At 36.8% G+C, this 25827-nt stretch overlaps 1 protein-coding gene across 6 annotated transcripts in view; it reads left to right on the top strand.

The window, feature by feature from the left end:
- The first annotated feature begins 1217 nt into the window (after positions 1-1217).
- Positions 1218-25827, top strand: part of DNAJB14 (DnaJ heat shock protein family (Hsp40) member B14) — a 45953-nt gene continuing 21343 nt past the window's right edge. For 2 of the 6 annotated variants that reach the window (XR_010840965.1, XM_059066900.2), the window contains exons 1-3: positions 1218-1522; positions 17192-17363; positions 23953-24098. Coding sequence is in view for 5 of the 6 variants with exons in the window: in XM_059066900.2 (XP_058922883.1) it covers positions 1390-1522; positions 17192-17363; positions 23953-24098 (451 nt within the window). In the remaining variant the exon portion in view is untranslated. Of the gene's footprint in view, positions 1523-1782; positions 1877-8016; positions 8100-16860; positions 16937-17191; positions 17364-23952; positions 24099-25827 lie in introns of those variants that run through there. The other 4 variants (XM_059066901.2, XM_067035546.1, XM_067035548.1 and 1 more) reach the window with 4 other exon arrangements.

Genomic DNA, 25827 nt, shown 5'->3' with positions numbered 1-25827 from the left:
TGGGACAGGCTGCTGTTTTCTAGGTTAAGTTTGACCATGTCCGTTTGTTAGCTGTGTCTGCTGTTACTGACAGCAGCACTACGCAAGAGCACTGTGGTGGGGTTGGGTGGGAGAGGTGAGCAGCAGGGAGGGGAGTCCTGTACGTAGCTACCTCCACGGAGGGAACTTGCAGTTTAGACTGAGAATAGTGTTTTCTGTGTGCTGCAGGCTGTTTTGAAGGCTACTTGAATTTGTTCAATACACAGTAACATCTTTGGGGGACGTGCTATTCCCGTTTTACAGAGGGGAATCAGGATTTCTATGAAAGTCCTGAGTTCATATTTGCTGGCATGGCTAACAATATCTCTACTGAGAATAGTGTGAAAATGGTTATTTTGTAGTACGGATCATTTCGACACTTGGTTTCTGGCAAGTTCTTAATTTTTGAAATTTGGAAGAGGACATTACCAAGCAAAAAGTGGGCCCTTTCCCTTCACCGAGGAGACCAGCATGACGTGGTACAGCATTTCACAAGGGGTGATGTTAAAATGGGAGAAGGGAGAAAGCCCAACAAGTTTACTTATGTGATGGTAATACGCTCCCGAAGAGCTGATTTCCGCCCTGTTTCGGTCATGAAGCCTTATTAGGGTTGTGGTTTTCACCAGAATAAGTGCAAACTACAAATTATGTAAGTGTTTGCTTTGTACCTCGGATGTACTAAGTTTAATGGCATCTGGGTCAGAAAAATGGTGTATCGCTGAAATACGGCAATGAAACAGGAGTGAGGGTCAAATGAAGCTCTCCTGGGCTTCCTGAACACCTGTGCCGGAAGCGCGGACCTCACCTGACGGAATCCTCCCGAGGCTGGGGGCCCAGAGGCGGGGCCTTCGATCCCTGGGAATCTTCCTGAAAAAACGGACGTCCCTACCCGGACCCGTCGCCCGGCCGCTATAGGAAGGCGGGCTGCCGCCCTAGCAGGCCGCCCCGGGAGGTAAGGGGGCACGGCACTGCCGCTGCGGGCGGCCGGGTCCCTGCCTCGGCGGAACCCCACGGCGGGCAGCCGGCCCGGTATCGCCCGCACCCCCGGCCCCCAGGTCGGTCGGCCCCGAACCGGGCCGCGCCAGGCAGGGACCGCCGAGTCGTCTCGGGCGATCGGGCCCGGGAGGTGCGTCCGGGGGCCGGGAGGGATGCGCCTCGAGCCGTAGCGGCCCGCGGGGGGCGGGGAGGCCGCCGAGAGGAGGCGGAGCCGCGAGCCCGCCAGCGCGCCGGGGCCCCGCCGCCGCGGTCGCCCGCGCTCCTCCCCGCTCGCCTCCGCACGCCCCCAACCCCGGCCGGCCTCGCCTCCTCGGCGACGGCGGCTTCCGCCTCTCGTCGCTGCGCTCCCGCAGGAAACGGAAGAAGGCGCAAGCCATGGAGGGGAACCGGGATGAGGCGGAGAAATGTGTCGAGATCGCCCGGGAGGCCCTGAACGCCGGCAACCGCGAGAAGGCCCAGCGCTTCCTGCAGAAGGCCGAGAAGCTCTACCCACTGTCCTCGGCCCGCGGTGAGGCCCTCGGTCCCCTTCTTCCCCGGCCGGTCCCCGGGCCGCCGCGCAGCCCGCCCCCGCCCCACCATCGCCCGTCTGGGAGCCGCGGGGCCCCCGGGCCCCACGACCCCGCCCGCCCGGGCCCCCGGACGGTCCTCCCTGACACACCCCCGCCCCGGCCCTGACCGACCCAGCCGGGCCCACTGTGGGCCGCCCGAGACTCCCTCCGCGCCGGCTTGCCTGCGAGATGCCGGCTCTCAGCCGGCAGGCGAGAGTTGCCGGTTCCCCGGTCGGTTTTCGTAAATGTCCAGCTGTCATTCTTCCAGGAGATTCGTCTGGTCCTGTCTTACCAGAGTGGGGCTTTATATCTGGGTGTGTGGGTGTGTGGCCCCCTCCCTCCTCATCTTCAGCCCCAAACAAGGTCTAGGCCCCTAATGAAGTGAGAGGAACGGGGAACTCTTGGGGGTTAATGTACAGGCCCCTGGTTCCACCGCCTCTGGGGCAGGAAACACTGTTGCCAAGGCAGACGTTTTCGAACACCTGAGATGACATTGCTTTTCCGAGAGAGAGTTCTTTAGAAGAGAGGAGCACGAGAATGATAAGAGTCAGGAATGATTTGCTAAGTAGTATCCGATTCGATAGCACCGTAATTATCGGCAAATGAGGCACGTGTTTAGGAATAGAGTACTGGACTTCCTTTAGTCGAAGTGCTGTTCTTGTCCTGCTTTCTAGGCTATAAAGTAATTACAGCCAGCATGTATTGAGCGCTTACAAAGTGTCTAGTGTTTTAGATGAATTGTTTCGTTTACTCCCCAGAACAATCCTAGGATTCATTTGACCAGGTTTACTCATATGGAAACAGACTTTTTGATGAATGAATGAGTAAATGAATGAAAATAACTTACCCAAGGTCAGACAGTAATTAGTAGCAAAGTCAGAATACTACTTGAGTTCTCTAGCACCACTACACTCCATTGTCTGGCCGATAGGATACTTTTTTCACTTGAGGTTCAGGATATTTCCAGTTTAAGAAAAAAATTATCAGTCAGTCAGTAAGAATGTGGGGAGACCTGTTTCATTTTGTTGTTGTTTTTTTAATGTTTTTATACATTGTTGAAGCCCTTGCATTCTGTACTTTTCTCTATCCTTTTTGTTACACTGCTGTTAAGTACTGTATCAGGAAGGACAAGAGAGGGAAATGAAAGAAAAGTTAGTGATTTTTTGTTTTTTATGTGGCAAAAACACAACAGAATTTACCAACTTAACCATTTCTAAGTGTATAGTTCAGTCGTGTTAACCATTTTCACATTGTGGTACAACAGATCTCCAAAATTTTGTCTTACAAAACTAAAACTATAACAATTAAACAGTTCCCCATTTCCCTACCTACCCAGCCCCTGGCAGCCACCACTGTAATTTCATTTAAAAATTTGGCTACTTTAGATAACTTATATAAGTGGAATTATATAGTACTTGCCTTTTTTGACTGGCTTATTTAACTTAGCATAGTGTCCCTGAAGTTCATCCACGTTGTAGCATAAATATAACAGGAGTTCCTTTTTGAAGGCTGTGTAATATTCCATAGCATATATATATATATATATATATATATATATATATATATATATATACACACCACATTTTTGGTATTCATTCATCATCTATGAATAGATTGTAGTTTCTGATCTTAGCTACTGTGAATAATGCTGCTATGAACATGGGTGTGCAAATACCTCTTTGTGATCCTGCTTTCACTTCTTTTGGATATATACCCAGAAATGGAATTGCTGGATTATATTGGTAATTCTGTTTTCACTTTTTTTGAGGAACTGCCATACTGTTTTCCATAGCAGTTAACGCCATTTTACATTCCTACCAACAGTGCACAAGAGTTCCAGTTTCTCTACATCCTCACCAACACTTGTTATTTTCTGTTTGTTTGCATTTTGGTTTTTGATAGTAGCCATCCTGGCAAGTGTGTGGTGATATCTCATTGTGGTTTTGATTTGCATTTCTCTAACAGTTAATGATATTGAGCATCTTTTTATTTGCTTGTTGGCCATTTTTATATCATTTTTTGAGAAATAACTATTCAAGTCCTTTGCCCATTTTTAAATTAGGGGTTTTTTTTTGTTGTCGAGTTGTAGGAGTTCTTTATATATTCTAGATATTAACTCCTTATCAGATGTGTGATTTGCAGATTTTTTTTCTCCCATTTTGTAGGTTGTCTTTCATTCTGTTGTTCCCTTTGATGTACAGGAGTTTTTAAAGTCTGATATAGGGCCATTTGTCTATTTTTGCTTTTATTGCCTGTGCTTTTGGTTTCATATCCAAGAAATCATTGCCCAGAGTTAAAATTTTTTGAATTTCTCTTCTGTATGAACACATGATTTCATTTAGTCATTGTCTAGTCTTAGAGGGACAGTTTTAACATTGAGCATGTAACCACTTGAGACAGAATACCTTGGCTTTTGAAGCCTTGCCCAAAATTAGCTGTAACTTTAATCTTGGGTAAGTTAGATAACCTTTCTAGCTTTTAGCATTTTTGTCTGCAAAATGGGACAATAAGGTACTGATTTCATAGGGCTATTATGAGAATTAAATGAGTTAATACATGGAAGGCATTTAACAGCAATCAATTATTTTGGTATCATTTCCATTTAACAAGTGTGAGGCTTTGAGAATTTTTAAACTTGTAGTCTGTAATTCTATCATACAAGCAACTTGAATCAATCTACTAATACTAAAGATACTGTAAGATATCAAAGCATAAAACGTTGCTCTTAAAGACATGAACGTAGGGAAAATTAAGAAAATAACAGTGAAAGTTAATAGTACAATGTATTGTATGGTGATATGTGATTACCAAATAAAGTGGTTGATTACAGTTGTGGTGTAGTCTGAAGACCTTATTCAGGTGCAGACTTTGCCTCTGACAGTTTTGTAACCAGGGATGAGTTGCTTAGCGTTGCCAAGCCTTGTTTAGTTATGAGTAAAAGGAAGATTTCATCACAGGGCCCATGTGAACATTAGCTAAGTCACGTGCAAATATTTAAAGTATATTTTACATAGAATGTTCTCAGAAGATGTTTATTGGAATAATTTAAGAATTCAGGAGAGGGAAAGATCTAGAACATTTGTATAAGTTCCTGATAAAATATTTAGTGTGGAAGGGAATTGAAGCTATTGGTTAAAAGGGAATTTAAAATTTTTATACCTGAATTTCACCTATTCTAGACTACCCTCAAATCTTTATAACTCAGAGTTTTGATGAATGTGTTTTCGTGCTAAGATAGGCAAAATAAAACATTGCATTTTGATTTCTCTTATTTTTATATAGTGAATGAGGAGATGTGAGACTAAGTTCTAGCTAAACTCCAGAATTGCAGTCCTCTTTACACGTTTTATTCTTGCCAGGTGAGAAGTCTGATTGATAAACCACTTTAAAAAACTGGCGAGAGTTTCCCTTGAGGAAAAGCATCTTCAAATGAATCTAGGACATCGTTGCTTTCTAAGTATTTAGTTGAGAATATTATTTTACAGTTTATTTATTGCAGTGGACTTCTAAGCAAATTGAATTTTACAGCTTTCAAATATTTTCCTACTGTGAGTTTGGTTTATGTTTGAAAGGATTGATATATGTATATCTCTACACATTGGTATTTTAACACTTCAGTGTTTCATACTAATCGGCAGGCAGTTTGAAGTATAGATTTTTATTTTTCAGAGAAAAGCATTTTAATTATTTTCAAGAACTTCATGGTAATTTGAACCAAATGGCAGCCTCCAGCTTCAAAAAAGGCCATCCTGTGTCTACTTTGTTGAATGGATAACTCACGTATAATTTGCAGCATCTATCTGCACAATAGCAATTAAAATAGTCCTCTTTTTATTTTTCCCCTCAGATGAGACATATGTGTGTAGATTTTTCTTCTTTTTTTTTTTTGCTGCATTATTTTTAAATTTAAATCTGATAAAAAATTCAAAGTTCTGTCCCCCTTTGTTGCACTTAAATTGGTAAAATAAAGCTTTTAAAACTGTCATTTCACATCTGGAGTATTATCCAGCCTATTCCTTTCAAGACAATTCTGTTTTCTTCTGTTTCTGACTTAATCAAAATTTAGTGACAAGTGTAAATTATACATTCAGAACAGTTATTTTGATAGCACCAAGTGTTATAAAATGATCTCCTAATTTCAGCTAATAACCAAACTATTTCAGACATTATACTTGAAGAAAGAATACTGAATTTGGTTTGAACCTTAATTTAATGGTTTTGTGCCCCTACATCCATAACTGTCTTTCTGATCCTCAGTTTCCTCATCTAGGGGATATATTTATTCAACAAATATTTAGTGAATCCATACTTCTTTGTGGCAGGCACTGTTCTAGGAACTAGGGAGTCAGTGAACAATAAGACAGAGTTCTTATCCTCTGGGAGCTTACATTCTAGAAGAATGAAATAGAAAGTATCTGCTGGACACAAAAATGGCTCAATTCCTGTCATTCCCCTTTCCTTTCCTGGGCCGCAGTTTTATCTGTAGTCTTCACAGGATTATTACAAGGTTATTTTATTAAGAGTTATAAGAATTTCATGTATTACTATTGAATACTATGGCAAAAGTATTTGGATGGTGCCTTGGAGTTAACAATATAGTATTCGTCTCTTTTCTGTCATTTTTTAGTTACCTATTTAAGCATAAAATAATTACCTTAAGTTAGGATTAATCTCCATTTGGATTCAACCACTCATTCCCTTCTTAGTTAACATGTAGTTCTCCTTGCCTTGCATTTATTCCTTGTATTATTTATGTATATAGTTGTTCCTCTCCTGCTGTCAGGAACTATTTTAATGTTAATCATCTTTTCTACTCATTGGGTGTCTAACAGTGTTTTGCATATACTTGTGGCATCTGTAAAGCCTAGATCTTCTGGAATAATACTTGTTTATATAATTTTATTCCCTCATCAATGAAGACAATTTGTTAAATAAATAAATGAAAAAGTTATAGCTGTAAGCCTTTTCATGGTAATATATTCACAAATGAAGTTTTTCCATAATAGGACAAGTGTGCAAAAATGTATGTATAAGGGTTGTCACTGTAGCAAAAATTTGGAAAGAGTCCATCAGTGGGAATTGATTAAATAAATTGCATTGCATTCATATACTAGGCACCTGTTAAAAACGAGGATGTGCCTCAGTAATTTTCCATCCACTGACCCACCTCACCCTGCTTATTGGCTACAAATTCCCAGCTGCCTTAATGAATAATTCAGAGTTCAGCCTGCTCTCTCTCCCCTATTGCAGTAGTTCTGAATAAGGTCTTAAAAAATAAAGATGATGTGGACCTAGATTTATTGCTATAAAGTGATATATACATTGAATTATGAATTTAATAAAGGTAGGCTATAATCATATGTAGATTATTCTCATTTTGTTTCAGAATATATAAAAAGCTAGACAGCTTGCCAACTAGAGTAACTAGAGTTAAATATACCAAAATGGTTGAGTGATTTTTTTTTCTTCTGTGGGATTTATAAGTGATCTTCACTTTGTTATGTCTTTTTTTTTTTTTTTTTGTGGTACGCGGGCCTCTCACTGTTGTGGCCTCTCCCGTTGCGGAGCACAGGCTCCGGACGCGCAGGCTCAGCGGCCATGGCTCACGGGCCCAGCCGCTCCGCGGCATGTGGCATCTTCCCGGACCAGGGCACGAACCCGTGTCCCCTGCATCGGCAGGCGGATTCTCAACCACTGCGCCACCAGGGAAGCCCCCAACGTTACTTTTATAATCACACAAATAAAAGCTATTTCCAGTGTGTGAGGAGGAAGGAAAAAATCCTTTTTTCAAATCATGTGTTCTTATTTTAGGTTTTGCTAGTGATGGACATTATATATAACAGGTGTGCAGCTGAACCTTATGAAATAAAAACAGATCTTGGTTTTTCACTTTTGGATTATCCACATAACCATTTTTTTTTTTTTTTTTTTTTTTTTTTGTGGTATGCGGGCCTCTCACTGTTGTGGCCTCTCCCGTTGCGGAGCACAGGCTCCGGACGCGCAGGCTCAGCGGCCATGGCTCACGGGCCCAGCCGCTCCGCGGCATGTGGGATCTTCCCGGACCGGGGCACGAACCCGCGTCCCCTGCATCGGCAGGCGGATTCTCAACCACTGCGCCACCAGGGAAGCCCCACATAACCATTTTTAATACTATATTTTTCCACTGGTCCTTAATACAGAGTATACTTAAAGTAAGTACAAATTACATTAAAACCACAAGCAAAGCTGTTTGTCTGGAAAGTGAACACATAAAATAAGGTTGCATAGTTTTAAAACCAAAAGTAAATGTAATCTGGTTTATAAGTACTGTATCTGCCCAACTAATGTTTGTAATACTGCACATTATTGTAGTAAGTGAGATCTCATATGATAGCTAAGACATTTAATAAATCAGAAAAGGCCAATGTGTTCTAAATTCTGGCAGTATTTGAACTGAATCACATTACCTTCTCAGGCATTGGTTCCAGTGATTGTTAATCCAGAAAACCTTGCTGATTCCGTTTTTAAGATGATAAAACTGGATAGTGAGACTCAGAGGTAATGGTACTTGTCCAAATTTTCACTCTTCTGGAGCCAAAGAGTGCTTGGCATGAGTGCATGTATACACACAGCCATTGTTAAGCACAGCTCCTATGCATGAAATTGTAGAAAGATTTTCAGTATCATAATAACTTGAAAATTTAAAGCACCTGTATGATCCTGCTTTAGCAATGTCTAGCATCTAGCTGTTAACATGAAAGATGTCCATGAGAGAATGTGTTTGTGCTAAGAATGAAAGGGAATGTACAGATGACTTCTAATTAGCATGCATAGGGACTTTGTGGACACCTGCAAATATAAACACATATAACCACTTTCACATCTGGCTTTAACCATTTTTAAAAAATAATTTTTTCTTTTATTGGCTGAAATACTTCTATAAAGAGACACGTTCCCCTCACCTGTCTTAGGGTTACACAGTGGTGCAGTTCATATAGGAAAGGCAGGATATATGATAAGTGCTTGACTGCTTTTATCAGTTTTCAAGAAAAGGAGTTGGCTCCCCTTTTCCAAAGGCAGATAATATTTTTTTTTAGATCTGGCCAGTGGGAACACCTTTAGGTTAGCTCCTGAGTCCTATAGACACATTCCCAATAGTCTTTATTTATTTATTTATTTGTAAACATCTTTATTGGAGTATAATTGCTTTACACCAATAGTCTTTAATAGTTTCCTTTCTCTGGTATAACAGAAAGTTTCAGGTTCCTCTTACATATTCCCTATACTAGACCTGGAATCAACCGTATCTCCAACCATAAACCAGTAAGCCCTGGTTTCTTTTAGTGGAAAATGGTGTTTCAGTATCACAATCTGGTACTAAGGATGCTGTGGCTAATAGATTGTTCATTGTTTCTGAGCCTTTTCAGTGTACAGACTAGGGAATTTTTTTTTTTTTAAGCTAAAACAGCTTAATAAGTTTATACTAGTAAGTCCAATTCAAGTTAAGCACTTTGGGGTGTTTAAACTTTTCTCACTTCTATTTCTACTTTTTTCCTTCCACAGTAGTAATCCTGGTTTTCAAGGCCATGGCAAATGATAGACTATGTCATGATTATTTATTTGCTTTATGCCACATCATATACACAATAGTTTCAGTGTAATATTACCAATACTACCTCACTGATAAAAATTACTGAAAAGTTATATTTTCTTTTCATATACTCTCTCTATTTTCCCTCCCTATTTTAGCTTTTTTAAAATTCTGAAATACTTTCCAACTTACAGAAAAGTCTTAAAAATAGTGTAGACTTCCCCATGTACATTTCACTTAGGCTTCCTATTTGATATTTACTGCATTTGCTTTATCGTGCCCTCCCTCTCTCTCCCTGCTCTCTCTCCCCCACCCACACACATACACAATTTGTTATTATATTCTTTCCTGAACCAATTAACAGTAAGTTGTAGACATGATGTCCTGTTACCCCTAAATAATTCAGTGTATGTTTTTTAAGACAAGGACACTCTTACATAACAACAGTATAACCATCAGATTCATGAAATTAATGCATGTACCTCATTCAGATTCTGCCAGTTCTCCCAGTTATGTTTTTGATAGCAAAAAGGACATATGTTGCATTTATTTGGCATATTTTGTTCTCTAGATATCTTTTTTCTTTTTTAAAATTTTTATTTTATATTGGAGTATAGTGGACTAACAATTGCTTGTTTAATCAAACAATTAACAATGTTATGTTAGTTTCAGCTGTAGAGCAAAGTGATTTAGTTATACATATACGTGTATCTGTTCTTTTTTTCAAATTCTTTTCCCATTTAGGTTATTACAGAGTATTGAGCAGAGTTCTCTGTGCTATGCAGTAGGTCCTTGTTGGTGATCTATTCTAAATATAGCCATGTGTACATGTCAGTCCCAAACTCTCAATCCATCCCTCCCCAACCCCAGCCCCCCGTAAGCAAACCATAAGTTCATTCTCTAAGTCTGTGAGTTTCTTTCTGTTTTGTAAATAAGCTCATTTGTATCATCTTTTTTAGATTTCGCATGTAAGCGATACCGCATGATATTTGTCTTTCTCTGTCTGACTTACTTCACTTAGTATGATAATCTCCAGGTCCACCATGTTGCTGCAAATGACATTACTTCATTCTTTTTTAATGGCTGAGTAATATTCCACTGTATATATGTACCACATCTTCTTTATCCATTCAGCTATCAGTGTACATTTAGGTTGCTTCCATGTCTTGGCTGTTGTAAACAGTGCTGCAATGAACATTGGGGTGCATGTATCCTTTTGAACCATGTTTTTCTCTGGATATATGCCCAGTAGTAGGATTGCTGGATCATATGGTAGCTCTATTATTAGTTTCTTGAGGAACCTCCATACTGTTCTCCATAGCAGCTGTACCAGTTTATATCCCCTTTCTTTTCTTTCTTGATCTGGGCATTTTTGATGAGTGCAGACGAGATATTTTATAGAACTTTCCCTCAATTTGGGTTTGGCTGACATTTCCTCATATGAATCTTTGGCAGGCATACCATGTTCTTCGTGTAACTTATCAGGAGACATGTTATGTTGATTTGGTCCTTACTGGTGAGGTTAACTTTGATCACTTGGTGAAGTTGGTGGTTACTAGGTTTCTCCACTTTAAACTTACTTTTTTTCCCCCCTCTTGTAATTAATAAATATTTTGTGGGAAAATACTTTGAAACTGTAAATGTCCTGTTCCACAACAAACTTTCACTAACTCCTTTTAGCATCCATTGATGATTCTTTCCAGAATAAATTTCTGATGGTTGCCACATGTTGGTTTTTTTATTCCATTATTTCTTCTGCAGTTTATTAGTTGGCACTCCACTTTATTTATTAGTATGGATTCATGGATTCCTATTTAATCCATTATTATCGTTATTCATTTTGATGCTCAAATTGCCTCAGATTTAGTCAGTAGGAGCCCCTTCAAGCTGGCTGCTATGTCTTTTTGCCATGTCCTCATCATTCTTTGAACTTCCTTACTTTCTGGCACAAAAAAGTTTTCAGGCTTACTTTTTACTTTCTCTGCCCTGGGAATCAGTTCTCTCTCCAGGAGTCCTGATTCTTTTTAGTGGATAATGGTACTTAGAAACTAAGATATAGACACTTGATAAGCTCGTTGCTACAGGTGTGTCATTGCCTCTAGGTCCTCTTGGTAGAGCTAAGAAATATATGTATGGGGACTTCCTGGCGGCACAGTGGTTAAGAATCCTCCGGCCAATGCAGGGGACACGGGTTTGATCCCTGGTCTAGGAAGATCCCACATGCTGAGGAGCAACTAAGCCCGTGCGCCACAACTACTGAGCCTGCACTCTAGAGCCTGTGAGCCACAACTACTGAGCCCACGCGCCTAGAACCTGTGCTCCGCAATAAGAGAAGCCACTGAAATGACAAGCCTGCACGCCACAACAAAGAGTAGCCCCCTCTTGCCACAGCCAGAGAAGGCCAGCGTGCAGCAACGAAGACCCAATGCTGCCCCCCAAAATAATAATAATAAATAAATCTTTTAAAAAAGAGAAATATATGTATGTATGAATGCATGTACGTGTGTGTATGTTGCATGTATGTATATGTATATCTGTGTTATATATGTTTGTGGGTATACACATGCCTGTAGTAATTTAATCTATATTAGTTTTGCAGTCTGTGCAAAGATTCACACACCTCCATTTAAAGTCCACAGGGTTCATTCTAACCTTCTGCGTTTTCATAATTGTAATTCCATTTTCTTTGTTTTTTTAAAATTTTATTTTATTTATTTATTTTTGGCTGTGTTGGGTCTTCACTCCCGCGCTTGGGCCCTCTCCAGCTGTGGCGAGCGGGAGCCACTGATCGCTGTGGCATGTGGGCCGCTCATTGCGGTGGCCTCTCCTACTGCAGAGCATGGGCTACAGGCACACAGCCTTCAGCAGTTGTGGTGCATGGGCTCAGTCAGTAGTTGTGGCTCATGGGCTCCAGAGTGCCGGCTCAGTAGTTGTGGTGCATGGGCCTAGCAGCTCCGCGGCATGTGGGATCCTCTCAGACCAGGGCTCGAACCCATGTCCCCTGCATAGGCTGGCAGACTCCTAACCACTGTGCCACTAGGGAAGCCCCCTGTAATTCCATTTTCTGACTGTAAGAAATGTGGCTCTCGTTATTATCAATTTACTTATTTGTTCATTTTTCCCCCTGTATGTAATGAGTTGCATTTTTTGATCCCATTGGTGCAGGCCTATCAAGCTCAGCCATGCTTTTGGCTATGAGTGCTTCCTTGGTCCCAATAAGTTTCTTTGGTCCAGGCTTCAGCTGCCAAATGAAAATGAAAGGAAGAGAAGACAAATAATCTTTTTTTTTTTTACAAGTTAAAGGAAAGACAGAGGAAGCCTACCATTTAAAAAATATTTGAACCCATCTACAGTGTCAGAGCATATTATTATTACATACTCTGTGCTCTCTTTTAATTGTTGTTCAGTTTTAACTCAATAGGTCACTGTACATTTAATGTTCACCATCAGTCCTTATGTCATTGTATGTCTAATTTTGGATTCCTAAAGCCTGTTCTCTAGTAGATTTCTAGGAAGGCCTTGTGGGAACTATGCTCCCTAAGTTCTGGAATGTTGAAAACAGTTCAGCTGTGGATCTTAATGCTTGAAATTAGTGAGGGATACAAAATCCTTGGCTCAAATTTTCTTTCTTTAGGTATCTAAATATATATTTCTGTTGTTTTATGCAAGTACTACTGATGAGCAAAATCTGATGACAATCAGATTTTCTTTATAAGAGAATAAGCCATTTGAAAATCTTTTTGACTAGATGCCCAATTAATTTTACTAGAGTATATCTTGATGTTGGTTTTTCTGGGTCAGTATTCTTAGGTACATGATTTGCCCTTTCATTATGTGGTTTCAGATGGTTTTATTTTTATATCAGAAAAGTTTTCTCCAATTATTGTTATATTGGTTTATTTTCCTTTATTTTTCTTCTTCAGGACTCATTATATGTATGTTGGATCTTCTTTAACTATCTTCGATATTTGCCATTTTCTTTCTAATTTTTTGCCTTTTTCATTTGTTTTAATTAAAAAATGGTCCTTTTTATGTTCTCTTTCATTTACACAGCAGTTCTGTTGTGTTTATTAACTCTTTGTTTCTTCTAGTTTAATTCTTCTTTTCTGAATTGATATTTCCTTTTTTTTTTTTTTGTCTCCTGAGTTTTATCACCTAAGCTATGGGTAGATAATTTGGGGGGTTTTAATTCTAATTTATGTTGTTCTTTTGTATTGTGAATAATTTTTAAAAGTCTTTTCAGCTTGTTTTGAAATAGTAGGTTATAGTATTTACCTATTTTGTTGGCAAGTCTTTGTGGTGTGCTTTCATTGTGTTCAGAGATTTATCCTGTTCTTTTTTTTTTAATGTAACTTTTTATCAGATTTCCCTTCTATCATTTTCTTTTATTCATTTTTATGTGAAGTTCGTTAGCCTTTCTAAATACACAGAGATCTTCTCCGGTTTCTGTGTAATGTTTGAAAGTATGTAACCTTGCTATATAAGATCTCCTCACTCCTTTCTCCTTCCCCACTTTATCTGGAATTTCGCTTTTTTTTTTTTTTTTTCTATTGCCTCTCTTCTCTTCAGTTTGGATCCTGTTCCCAGCAGCTTCTTCTTGGTGTGGCTTTGTTCTGGAGGAGAGCTTTGTCTGATTAGTTTTGAGAATTGTAGTGACTGGATGCCCTTAAGAGTTTATTGTGAACCCTTTCAATCACATGCTATTGTAATGAGCAAAACCCATTCCTTTTTATTCACTTTTCTCATTTTCACCTGCTCTGCTTCATAGAGAGTTCCTGTTGGCTATTTTGCAGTTATTTTGTCCTGTGGACTAGTAAAATGCCCTGTTGCTGTACTCTGTTTTTTCCTGCACAGATGATACTACCCACATAGATCTTGTAACTATTGGTGGCTTGTCCCCACCTTCTTGTATTTTGGGATTTTGTACATGAGGTTTTGATTTTGCTGTCTAATTGCTCTAATTTATGAGATTTAAAATGTAAGCTGCTGTCTTCCCAGAATTTCCACAAAATTTTTCACGTTAAAAAGTTGTAAAAAAAAAAAAAAAAAAAAAAAGTTGTGAGCCACTACCCACTAGACCGTGCTGGCTTCTGCTCTCAAGGTTAATGTGATTGCATTAAATATGAACTAAACTATAGTTAAAAATTAACTATATGTTATTCTTATATTGTTAATAACTACTAGATTGGTGTCTAATTGAGAGCCTTTCTGTACCATCTACAGCTAGATTGTTATAAAAACTGAATATTTTATGTCTTTGGTGACCTCTTGCATGCATTAGCTAGGAAAAAGATATGGAAGAAATTTCTCATATGTAAAATATTAAGAATAATTATCAGGAGTTCCCTGGTATGCTAGTGGTTAGGATTCAGCATTTTCACTGCTGTGACCTGGGTTTAGTCCCCTGTCAGGGAACTGAGATTCCACAAGCCATGGGGCAATGACACTGCTGGATTTAAAAAAATATATATATATAATAGCTTTACTGAGATGTAACTCGCATACCTTACAATTCATTCAATTAAAGTATACCATTCGGTGGGTTCACAGAGTTGTGCAACCATTACAGCAATTAATTTTAGAACATTTTCTTCATCACAGAAAGAAACCTCATACTCACTAGTAATGACTCCTCATTTCTCCCCAATTCTATTCTTCCCTCCCCAGTAATCCTTGGCAACAACTGATCTTTCTGTTTCTGTAGATTTGCCTATTCTATACATTTCATATAAATGGAATCATACAATATGTGGTCTTTTGTGACTGGCTTTTTTCACTTAGCATGTTTTCAAGGTTCATTCATGTTGTAAAATATATCAATACTTCATTTTTTAAATTGTCAAATAATATTCCATTATATGGACATATCACATTTTATTTATCCGTTCATAAGTTGATGGACATTTCAGTTGTTTCAAATTTTTTCTATTATGAGCAATACTCTTATGAACATTTGTGAACCAGTTTTTGTATACATGTATGTTTTCATTTCTCTTGGGTATGCACCCAGGGATAGGATTGTTGGGTCAAATAGTAACTATATGTTTAATCTTTTAAAGAACTACCAGATGATTGTTCAAAGTGGACATATTTTACATTACCACCAGCAATGTATACGGGTTCCCATTTTTCCATATCCTTGCCAACACTTGTTATTGTCCATCTTGTTGATGATAGTCATCCAGTCATCCTAGTGGATGTAAAGTGGTATCTCATTGTAGTTTTAATTTTCATTTGCCTAGTGGCTATTGTTGTGCAACTTTTCATGTACTTACTAATCACTTGTATTTTTGGAGAATGTCTATTCAGATCCTTTACCCATTTTTAATTGAGTTTTTGGTCTTTTTATTATTGAATTGTAAGAATCCTTTATATATTCTAGATATATGTCTCTTTCAGATATATGATTTTGTAAATATTTTTTCACATTCTGTGGATTGTCTTTTTACTTTATTGATGATATTCTTTGAGGGGCAAAAGTTTTCAATTTTGGTAAGATACAGTTTCTCTGTTTTTTCTTTTGCCACTTTACTTAATTTGTCAAATCTAAGAATTTTGGACTAAATCAAAGTCACAAAGATTTACTCCTATAGTTTCTTCTGAGTTTTATAGTTTTAGCTCTTACATATAGGTGTATGATCTATTTTGAGCTAATTTTTGTGTATGGTGTGAAGAAGGGGTCCAGATTCATTGTTTTTCATATAGCTCTCCAGTTGTCCCAATCTGGTATGTAGTATGTTCATTTTTCTTCAATTCTATTTTCTTGTTTATATTATGATTGTTTCTTTGATACACGAGTTTCTCTAGACTCTTCTCCTTTCCAACTCATTTGTGATCTAGTTACATTTTTGTAATTGATTTCTCACTTAAATGCATTTTGCTTAGAGATTGTAGTATATTATAATACTAATTCTTTGAGATTTGAAGAGGATAATATTATGGTCTAGTTATATAATATAGTCAATTTTCATTCCTTGTGTGCCTGTAAAGAATGAATATTCACATTCGTTGGATATAATTACTTTATGTTTCTTAGATCAAACTTGATAAATTAGAAGTTTATGTCATTTGTATCCTTAGTGATTATTTAATCGACCCAGTGTCAGTTGTGGGTTAAAAATGTGTTAAAATCTTTTACTGTCAAGGTGGGTTTCTCTGTTTTTTCCTTTTAGTTCTGTTGATTTTTTTTTTTTTCAATATTTAGTTTTAACTCATGGGAAGTTTCAAGCATACCCAAAAGGAGAGAGAATAGTTAAATCAATCCCTACCACCCTCCCATCTTTAATCATTATGAATATACACGGCCATTCTTATTTCATATATTCTCTCTACCCCTCTTCGGTGCCTCTCCAGTATTTTATAGGAGATCCTAGACATATACTGTTGCTATATAGACTCGGTTTAGATTTACTCACACGTTACCACAGTGTTTGCTCCGCAGTATTTGTACCTCATGATGTCCATTCCCTTTTACATCTCAGCCTGTCTGCAAGCATTTTCCTTTTGTTCAAAATATGTACTTTAAGTATCTTCTCGTGAAATCTTAGTGGTAAATTGTCTCAGTTTTTGTTTGTTTGAAAATGTTTTTATTTTAATCTTATCCAATTTCCAGAAAATGAACTCAAGTTGACAGTTATTCTCCCTAAGTATTTTGAAGATATTACTCACTTAGCTGCCATTGTTGCTGCTGAGAAATAAATAGGAAGTCTAATTTCTGTTTCTTTTTAGGTAATCTCATTGGCTACTTTAAGGACTATCTTTTTCTTTGGTATTCTGCAGTTTCACCATGATGTGACAAATAAAAGTATGTCATAAGTTATTGGATGATAGTAATTTTGAGTTACTAACATTAAACTTCTTAATATTCTACTTCTAAATGGTGATCAGTAGTCTGTCAACAGCTAAGTACATAAGGGAATGCTTGCTATTTATTTTAAAAGACCCTATGGTGTATCTTTCTAAAGTACACAATTTGTCAGCTTTATAACTTTTTTCTCAAGACCATGTGTATGTACCTTTATGTAAACAGAGATAGTATGCTTTCTGTATCTTTCCACAGCACTATTGGAAATAATTATGAAAAATGGAAGCACTGCTGGAAATAGCCCTCATTGCCGAAAACCGCCAGGTAGTAGTGATCAAAGCAAGCCTAATTGCACAAAGGACAGCTCCTTTGGTAGTGGTGAAAGTGGAAAAGGCTACACCAAAGACCAAGTAGATGGAGTTCTCAGGTAGGAACAAATAACTTATATGTCAATTATAACTGATAGTAATATAAGTTTAATGTCGTAACACCTAAAAAATGGGTTTGAATTATAATTCAGTAGAAGAACAGACATTGAGGAATTGAACTCTGGGTGTCTTATGCTTTATATTCTTTATAAAATCAGTCTGTAAATTACCAACTCTATGGAAGTTTCCATCTTTTAAAGTAACTATAAGCCACAAAGCTACTTACAGAAAGAAATTTTTTGAGGTAAATTGTTTCAATTTTTGACACAGTACAGTGTTTAGATAACAATATTGAAATAGGATAAAGAATTGTTTTGTCATATATGTATATATGAAAACAAGAGAATTTCATATGAGAAGAAAATTGAGGGCATTTGAAACAGCATTTCCAATTTCCTACTTATATTAATGAAGGATAGTTTTTTTTCTATTTATATTCTTTCTTTAAGGCTATCTTTATATATATGCAAACACTGTAACATCCTCTCCTTTTAATATTTTTCTTACGCTGATCATTCTGTCTCAGTGTTTTAGTTTTACTTCATGATACACTTCTAATTGAAGCAGAAGAATTAGGTAGAATTGGAAAATTATGAACTGGGTTTTGGAGATTGACTCTATTAATTTTATAATTAAGAAAAGATTTTCTGGAAAGAAAATGAACTTCTGAGTATGAAACACTAGAGAAAATACTGTTATGGTTTCCTGCTATAGCTTAAGGAAACTGTATTGATATTGTATGAGATTGCTGTCTAAGGAAACTAAAGTATAAGGATGAAGGACTCTGAACAGTGATTAATCGGATAATTCAACATAGAGAGTGAATAGTACAGTGAACTAGCTTAAGTGAAAAGTAGGTAAAGCTAGTTTTCTTTCTGTCTTATCTATTTCTCTTTTAATCTTATTTTCTTTCTTTTTTCACCCTTTTTCCCCCATTCTTATTTTTAGTTAATTCTTTTTTACTCACCATAATTTGGGATTGAAGTTATTTTTAAATCAAGTATCAATGTATTTATATTTTGCTTTTCTTCATATATATTCAGATGCTAAAGCTTGAATGTAACATTTTATCTGTGTGACCACAGTAAGAAACAAAGACTCCCTAATCATGGTAAAGGGTATTTGGTTAGCCTGAATGGTGAAGTACTTTGAGAATTATAAATAATCTTGATAACGACTTTTGTAACTAGTATTGTGTCAGAGGTGGCTGAATAAGTGAGATAAGTGAATAAATGAGAGACTTGCTTTTGAATTTCTTTAAGAAAAACCTTTAATTAAACAGTGTGCTGAAATGTGTTTCAGGAAACCACATCTCTCCAAAAACAAATTTTATTTTCTTGTAGAAATTACTTTTTAATGGGAGAACTTGTTCTCAGTAAAAGACCTAAATAGAGTGAATTGTGTGAAAGATGAAAGATGATTGTGGGTACAGATCCCCTTGATATATGGCCAGAATTGGACAGATGGAAATAAAATGTTGAGGGAGTTCCTGTCTTTTGGGTCTGTATTCTCTATGAAATTGGAGATGAAGTTATCCTCTGAGAGTTAGAAGAAAAGAGATGAGATTGAAAGCTTGAGAAGAGTGGTAAAGGTATGGGATATTTGCAGAGGGGAAAGGCAGACGGAATGGGAGGATTGCTGGCTAGCCCTGTGGACCCAGCCAAGTTTGAGACTGAATTTTTATGGAGTACAAGTATTAGCTTAGTAGTATACCTGTATTAGAGATTGTTTCTCTTATCAATAATTTTAGCATACCTTTTAAAAATTAAATAAATGAAGTTTTTGTCCTTTGGGGACAAATATGATCAGAACATTCTTTAATAGAACCCCTAAGTTATTCAAAGTATTTCACTTGGTACCTTATACTGTATAAGAGTTCCTTAGCTAATCATGTAACACTTACTCGTTATGTTAGCCTTCATAAGTGTCGCTTTAGTGAGCTAACAGATCACCAGCAAATACTTACATGCTGTATGTTTTTGTTTTTGTTTTACCTATACACGGGGGATTTTTCTGAAGAAAGCCATGTTATCTTGTTGGTTAGCACGATTATGCAAACAAGTTTCTCAGTGACAATTTGGCTCAATGGGAGAAGCCATGCAATAATACTGCATCCATTGCATAAGTAAGAGCTAGCTTACAGTAAGACTGAAGAAAAAGTGTGTAACTTTGTAAAAACTCATATTCTGTGAAACTAAGCACTGTTTGTTGACTTTGCGTTGAAATATATTGAAAAATTACAGAGCAAAAGGCGTCCTGGATCTAATTTAAAGAGACTTTTAATATCTCAGAAAAAAGCCCATCTTTCATTTTTAAAATTTACAAGATCAGTGAGAAATCATTAACTGGCCATCATTATATTTATCAATTAGGAACAATTTTGTATAACTGCTAAAGTTATTTGAATTATGGGGATTTCATTAGGATTGGATTTAAGCTGTAGTTCTTTAAATGAAAACAAAATAAACCATTTTGCTAAATTTATAATAAATAATCCTTTATCTCAGGAGTAAAGAATTATTTTCCTAAACACCAATTAAATTGGAAGTTTATTTAAAAATCATCTATAATATATGAACAAAAGAATAGAAAGAAGCCCCTCCTTCCACGGCCAGAATGCTTTCTCACACATAAAGGAAGACATAAAAGTTGAGCCATGAATACATCTCCCCTGTTGAGCTCCCAGACATATCTTTCTGGCCTTTTTGCACAATATTTTCTTCCAGGGCAGGTATTAGATTACGTCTTTTTTCTTTTCTTTTTTCTTCCTTTCTTCCTTTCTTTGTTTCCTTCTTTCTTCTTTCCTCCCTCCCTCCCTCCCTCCCTTTCTTCTTCTTTCTTCCTTCCTTCCTTCCTTCCTTCCTTCCTTCCTTCCTTCCTTCCTTCCTTCCTTCCTTCCTTCCTTCCTTCCTTCCTTTCTTTCTTTCTTTCTTTCTTTCTTTCTTTCTTTCTTTCTTTCTTCCCTCCCTCCCTCCCTCCCTCCCTCCCTCCCTTCCTTCCTTCCCTCCTTCCTTCCTTCCTTCCTTCCTTCCTTCCTTCCTTCCTTCCTTCCTTCCTTCCTTCCTTCCTTCTTTCCTTCCTTTCTTCCTTCCTTCTTTTTTTATTCTTTGGTGAGGATGCTGAAGAAGGTTTGAATCTTTCAGGAAGGAGTGAACTATAAAAAATGTGACAAATGCAGTTAGCTGGTGAAAAGGAGTATAATAAACAATATAGAGATTTAAATTAATTTGTGAATGGTAATTTCTCATTTAGCTGTGAAAAATTAAGTAAATGAGTATATTTGTAGCGTTACTTGCGATATGTAGTCTACAGCTTGTCCTTTGGTGATATTGACTTTATACCTCTCTGCTAGCTTCTCAAAGAATTTCTTCTCTAATATATGATGAAAAATTCAGTGCAAGGAAGATATGGTAGAGCTAGATACGGCTAAGAGTTAGTGAAATAATTGTTTTTCCTACATTTTTTCTCTTTGTGACAGTACTTAGCTTTATGACCCATCTCTAGAAGACTGTGAATTCCAACCTAATTTCCCTATACTATCCAGCAGCCCTCTCCTAGGCTGCCTTTTTCTATTGCCTAGCCTTTTGTGCTCAGGAAATAATCAGCAAAATAATTTTATAGGATTAATCTGGTATATAAGGAAACATCTTATGCATTCAAAACAAGTAGTAATGACTTTAGGATTGTTCAGTGTTTTTTCACTGCCTTTAGTCTTTTGTGTTCAGATAGTGTCTGTCATATTTTTAGCTCTGGTCCTTGTCCCACAGTCTTCTATTCCAAATTGATTTTTTGGTGCCAACTATATTTTTCTTACAGCACTTACTATCTTTGGTCCAAAAATGACTTTTAGATCTTCACCATTTCTGCCCTCAAATTGTACTAGGCATACATCCATTCAACACGTATGGTGAACAAGACACAATCCCTGCCTTCAAGGGGCCTAATAGTCTGGAAAAGTAGTCAAACATGTAAACTGATAGCTGTGGTACATTTAAGATAATTGCTGGGATAGGGCTAAGTTCAGAGAGCTTTGGGAGAATATAAGAGGGTCACCAAACTTAGTCTTGAGGAATCTGAGTTCTTGAGAAAAGGAAGAGCTCAGCGGAGGTCTGAAGATGTTGTAGAAACTAACTAAACAAGAAGAGAGGCAGAGAAGGCATGTTTGGGGCACCAAAACCAACAGAGAATCTGTCTAAACACTGATTAGAAGAGCAAATAGAAGAAAGTGGATGGTTGGTCTGGAGTCTGAATGGGCTCCTTTTCTTCTTTATTCTGATTCTGAGACAGCAGGATTTTCAAGTCAGACAAACTGAGGATTGAATCTTCACTTGTGAGGCCTTTCCTAATCGCCCTATTTAAAATAGCAGGCCTCTCTTTCCATTCACTCTTTCCCTTTGCCACTTCATTTTTCTCTAAATATATATCACCATATGATGTCATATGATGTACTTCATATTTTACTTCTATATTTGTTAATTGCTTTTCTCTCTCCCAATTGTAAATTTAATGTGAGGAGGGATTTTTTGACTGCTTTATTTACCACTGTAGTGTCTGAAACAGCATCTAGCAGAAAGTGGATATTCAGTAAATTTTTGTTGAAGAAATAAATTTTGGTTTCCATCTGTTACTTGGTTATATGACTTTTGGCAATTTACATAGCCACTTGAACCCTTGATTTCCTCATTGGTTAAATAGGAATAATATCTACCTAATGAGGAGTTAATGAGGTAATTTGTGTAAAATAATCAGCATAAGATTCTACAATTCTTTACATGAAATTTTTCTGGACCAGATGTAGTTTGGAACTTGAGATCTTCATATTTTTGAAAAGTAATAGGAGCATATGTTATAGATTACATAATGTCTTAGCAGGGTCTGGTAAGCAGCACTAACCTAATAGTGCCATTTCTGCAGCAAAAGGTACAAATATCACACTTGAATGAGATAAATGAAGACTCTTTAGCAGCTTCACATCAGTTCAGTTTTGCCTTTGAAATTTTGCCTCCGAAAGTTTCCAAGTCAGGTTTTTGCAATCAAGTTAGTCATAGAATAACTTCCATTTTTCAGAACTTTATGGATGTTGGAACATGGATATGGGGTGGTGGGTTTGTGCCTGACACACAGTAGGTGTTCTGTACATGTCGTTCTTCCCGTTTTTTCTATCACATAGTGTCTTAACATATCTAGGAGAATGAGTCTCTACAAAGGCAGTGATCGTTCTCTGTTTTGTTCTCTAGTATATCTCAAGTGCCCTGGGATATAGTTCGTGCTCAATAAATATTATTGACTAAATAAAGGAAATGTCATGTTTATGAAATAAAATTGACTTGTGTTCATATTTATTAAGTGTCTAAAGTAGAAAAGTCTAATTTAAATTATTATTACTCTGAAGAAGACTGCCTAACAGATTTTTATTGTGATTATTAAAAAATTCTGTAATCTTTTCAGTGTGTTTTTTTTCCCCTTGTTCATATAACAAATGATGAACGCTTTCATTATGAAAGGAGAGCTAAGGTTCATTTATTCCGTAAATATTTACTGAGGACCCATCGTGTACCAAGCACTGTGATGGCTAATAGGTTTAGTAGCGAAATAAGATCAATCTTGTCTCTTTTCTCTGAAAATTTCATGTCAGCCTTTGCAGTTCTTTAGCTGTCAGGGAACAAATGTGCCTCAGATCCTTTTACTTCTTACTACTTCTGTCATCAAGCCGCTCATACATGGAACACATTTAAAGTTATATGGTACTCAACAAAAAGTATTTAAAATGTAGCTGTATTTTAGCGAAGGAAAATTTTTAGGTCATGGGACAATGTTAGCATACAAAAGGATTAGGATTCTCTGCTCCATTCAGAGTATTTCTTTTCCTAACGTACTTCAAAGACTCTGGGCTTTAACGTTGCATATTTAGGGTTATAAACATGTAAGTAATCTTTAAGAGTATGTTCATCATAATGAAAATCAGATGTAACATATTTTTGAGTCCCATGATGTATTTTATTATGAGATTTTATCTTTCGTAGAGACTGACACAAATGAATTCTCTTTAGCATTGCCTAGCTGAATTAACTTGCCTTGACATTGAAGCCATAGGGTACTGTAATTGTCTACATGCACTAAACTGTTGCTTTGATATTTGGTTAGGTTACATTATGTAACAATAAAACTCTTGGACTGCAATGCACGTTAATCTTTAGCTGTGACATACTTGCAAGGAGTTTTGGAATTTATTTATGCACTTAAGAGTACTATAAAATTGTTCTTCCTCTCTTATTTTAGTTACAGTGTGTGCTCTGTCCTTCATCCACATTTGTTATGAGCTCTGCTTTACTTCTCTATAGTTGTGATAAACTGCACCAAGGACATTCTTATGGTCAATTCTTCTTAGATTGGGAGAGGTAGGAAAAATGGTCTGTGATTGAAAAAGAGAATGGAGCAATAACCCTTACAGATAAACTATAACTTGATGTCGAGAAAACAGTCCACAGACAGTTCTTCATACTATTCTAATAAATCAAAAAATAGAGGTATTACTGGAAGCTCTTCCTTGAAGTTTACTTACAATGTAACACATTCTCTTGTTCACAGCATAAACAAATGTAAAAATTACTATGAAGTACTTGGAGTTACCAAAGATGCTGGTGATGAAGATTTGAAAAAAGCTTATAGAAAGCTTGCTTTGAAGTTTCATCCAGACAAAAACCATGCACCTGGAGCAACAGATGCTTTTAAAAGTAAAGTAAACCTTTTAAAGCAATTTTCTAAGCACTTTTCAGAATCCACTTTACAGTGTTTTAGAATATTAAATTCTGCCTTTAGACTGGTGCATTTAGAGGCCAGCATAAGCAAGCCTCCTCAAAATCCTTTAAAACTTCACTATTAACTTGTTATACCAAGAGCCAAACAAATGCTGTTTGGCTTCACAAAAGCAACATGTCAGTTTTGGCAAAATTCTAAGTAACTTTTCTAGGTACCCATGCACGCCTTCTAGTTTACTACACACAAGTAGTGTGGTGATTATGCATGAGCTTCTAGCATGTTACCAGCTGGTTCTAAAAGAACTAAAAGCAATATATCTTTTATGAGTTTTTAAGATATTAGAGACTGTCTAGAATTGGGAAATTATTTGGAATCATTATTTGTCCAGTATTCTTCTATTTCTTTTAACTCTGGCCAATTTTTGCATATTTCATATGTAGTTCTAACTACTGTGATTTTTTTTTTCAAGAATGTTTCTTTTCTCTGGCTAATATTTTCTTCATTTTCTTTCTTATTATTTCAGGTTTTTTGCCAATTTAGTAAATAAGTGTGAGAGAACTGATTTTATAATTCATGTTTATTACAATTTATTCATAATAGTTAACTTCTGATTCATAGGAAAATGCTTAAGTTTGTGATTTTTTTGTTCTTGTGAATTTGGCATTCATGAAGCCAATGTATGATGTTTACAGTGAAATGCTGGGGTCTTGGAATAACAGGAAGGAGATAATCATTTTAAATTTTCCTAAAAGATAGATGACTCAATTGTCATTCATAAAAATACTGTTAAAATTGTTTGCAAAACAGTTTTATTTTTTAAAAGAAGTTGGCAAGCAAAATACATTTGGGGATTATTAATATTTTCCAGTAAAAGCAGCTGCCAAAGTGGTGCTGGTGAAAGTAGACTATCTCTGTGACAGTGAGAGCCTTCTCTGTCTCCTTAGATTAAAAGTGGCATGTTGAAAGCATAGGAAAAGCTGCTTTACTCAAAAACACTAACTTTAGCACATATTCCACCCCCAAAGTAAAATATCTCTGTGACAGTGAGAGCCTTCTCTGTCTCCTTAAATTAAAAGTGATGTGTTGAAGGCGTAGGAAAAGCTGCTTTACTCAAAACACTAACTTTAGCACATATTCCCCCCCAAAGTTAAAAACCTTTTTCTCACTTTCTGAATTAAAATCGTTTAATTTAATTTTGTGTGTGTTTTTAAGATATCTAAACGCATATGGCAGTGAGTTATTTGCATGTTTGTGATCTGTTAGATGATTTCAGTATTAATTCTTCATTAATGTTAAGGACATTTAACTGCTTCTTTCTCCCATTTCTCTATTGAAGTCATGAAAAAGTCAGGAAAAAGAAAACAGAACAAAAAACAAAAAAATAAAATGGTAGACATAAGCTCTAAGTTATCAGTAGTTACATATAAATGTAAATGATCTGAGTATATCAATTAAAAGACATATTGGCCAAGTGAATTAAAAATATATGACTCGACTATATGTTACCTATAAGAAACTCACTGCATTTATAACAATAAAGACAGGCTGAAAGTAAAGAAATGAAAAATGATATATCATGTAAACATTAATCAAAAGAAATTGGAATAGCTGTATTAATACTGGAAAAAGTAGAATTTAGACTAAAAAAATTACCAGAGAGAGATATTATGTTATGATAAAGGGACAATCCTTCAAGGGGATATA

This window comes from Kogia breviceps, chromosome 6, assembly GCF_026419965.1.
Source record: "Kogia breviceps isolate mKogBre1 chromosome 6, mKogBre1 haplotype 1, whole genome shotgun sequence".
Classification (NCBI taxonomy): Eukaryota; Metazoa; Chordata; class Mammalia; order Artiodactyla; family Physeteridae; genus Kogia; species Kogia breviceps.
This window is presented reverse-complemented; position numbering and strand designations above follow the sequence as displayed.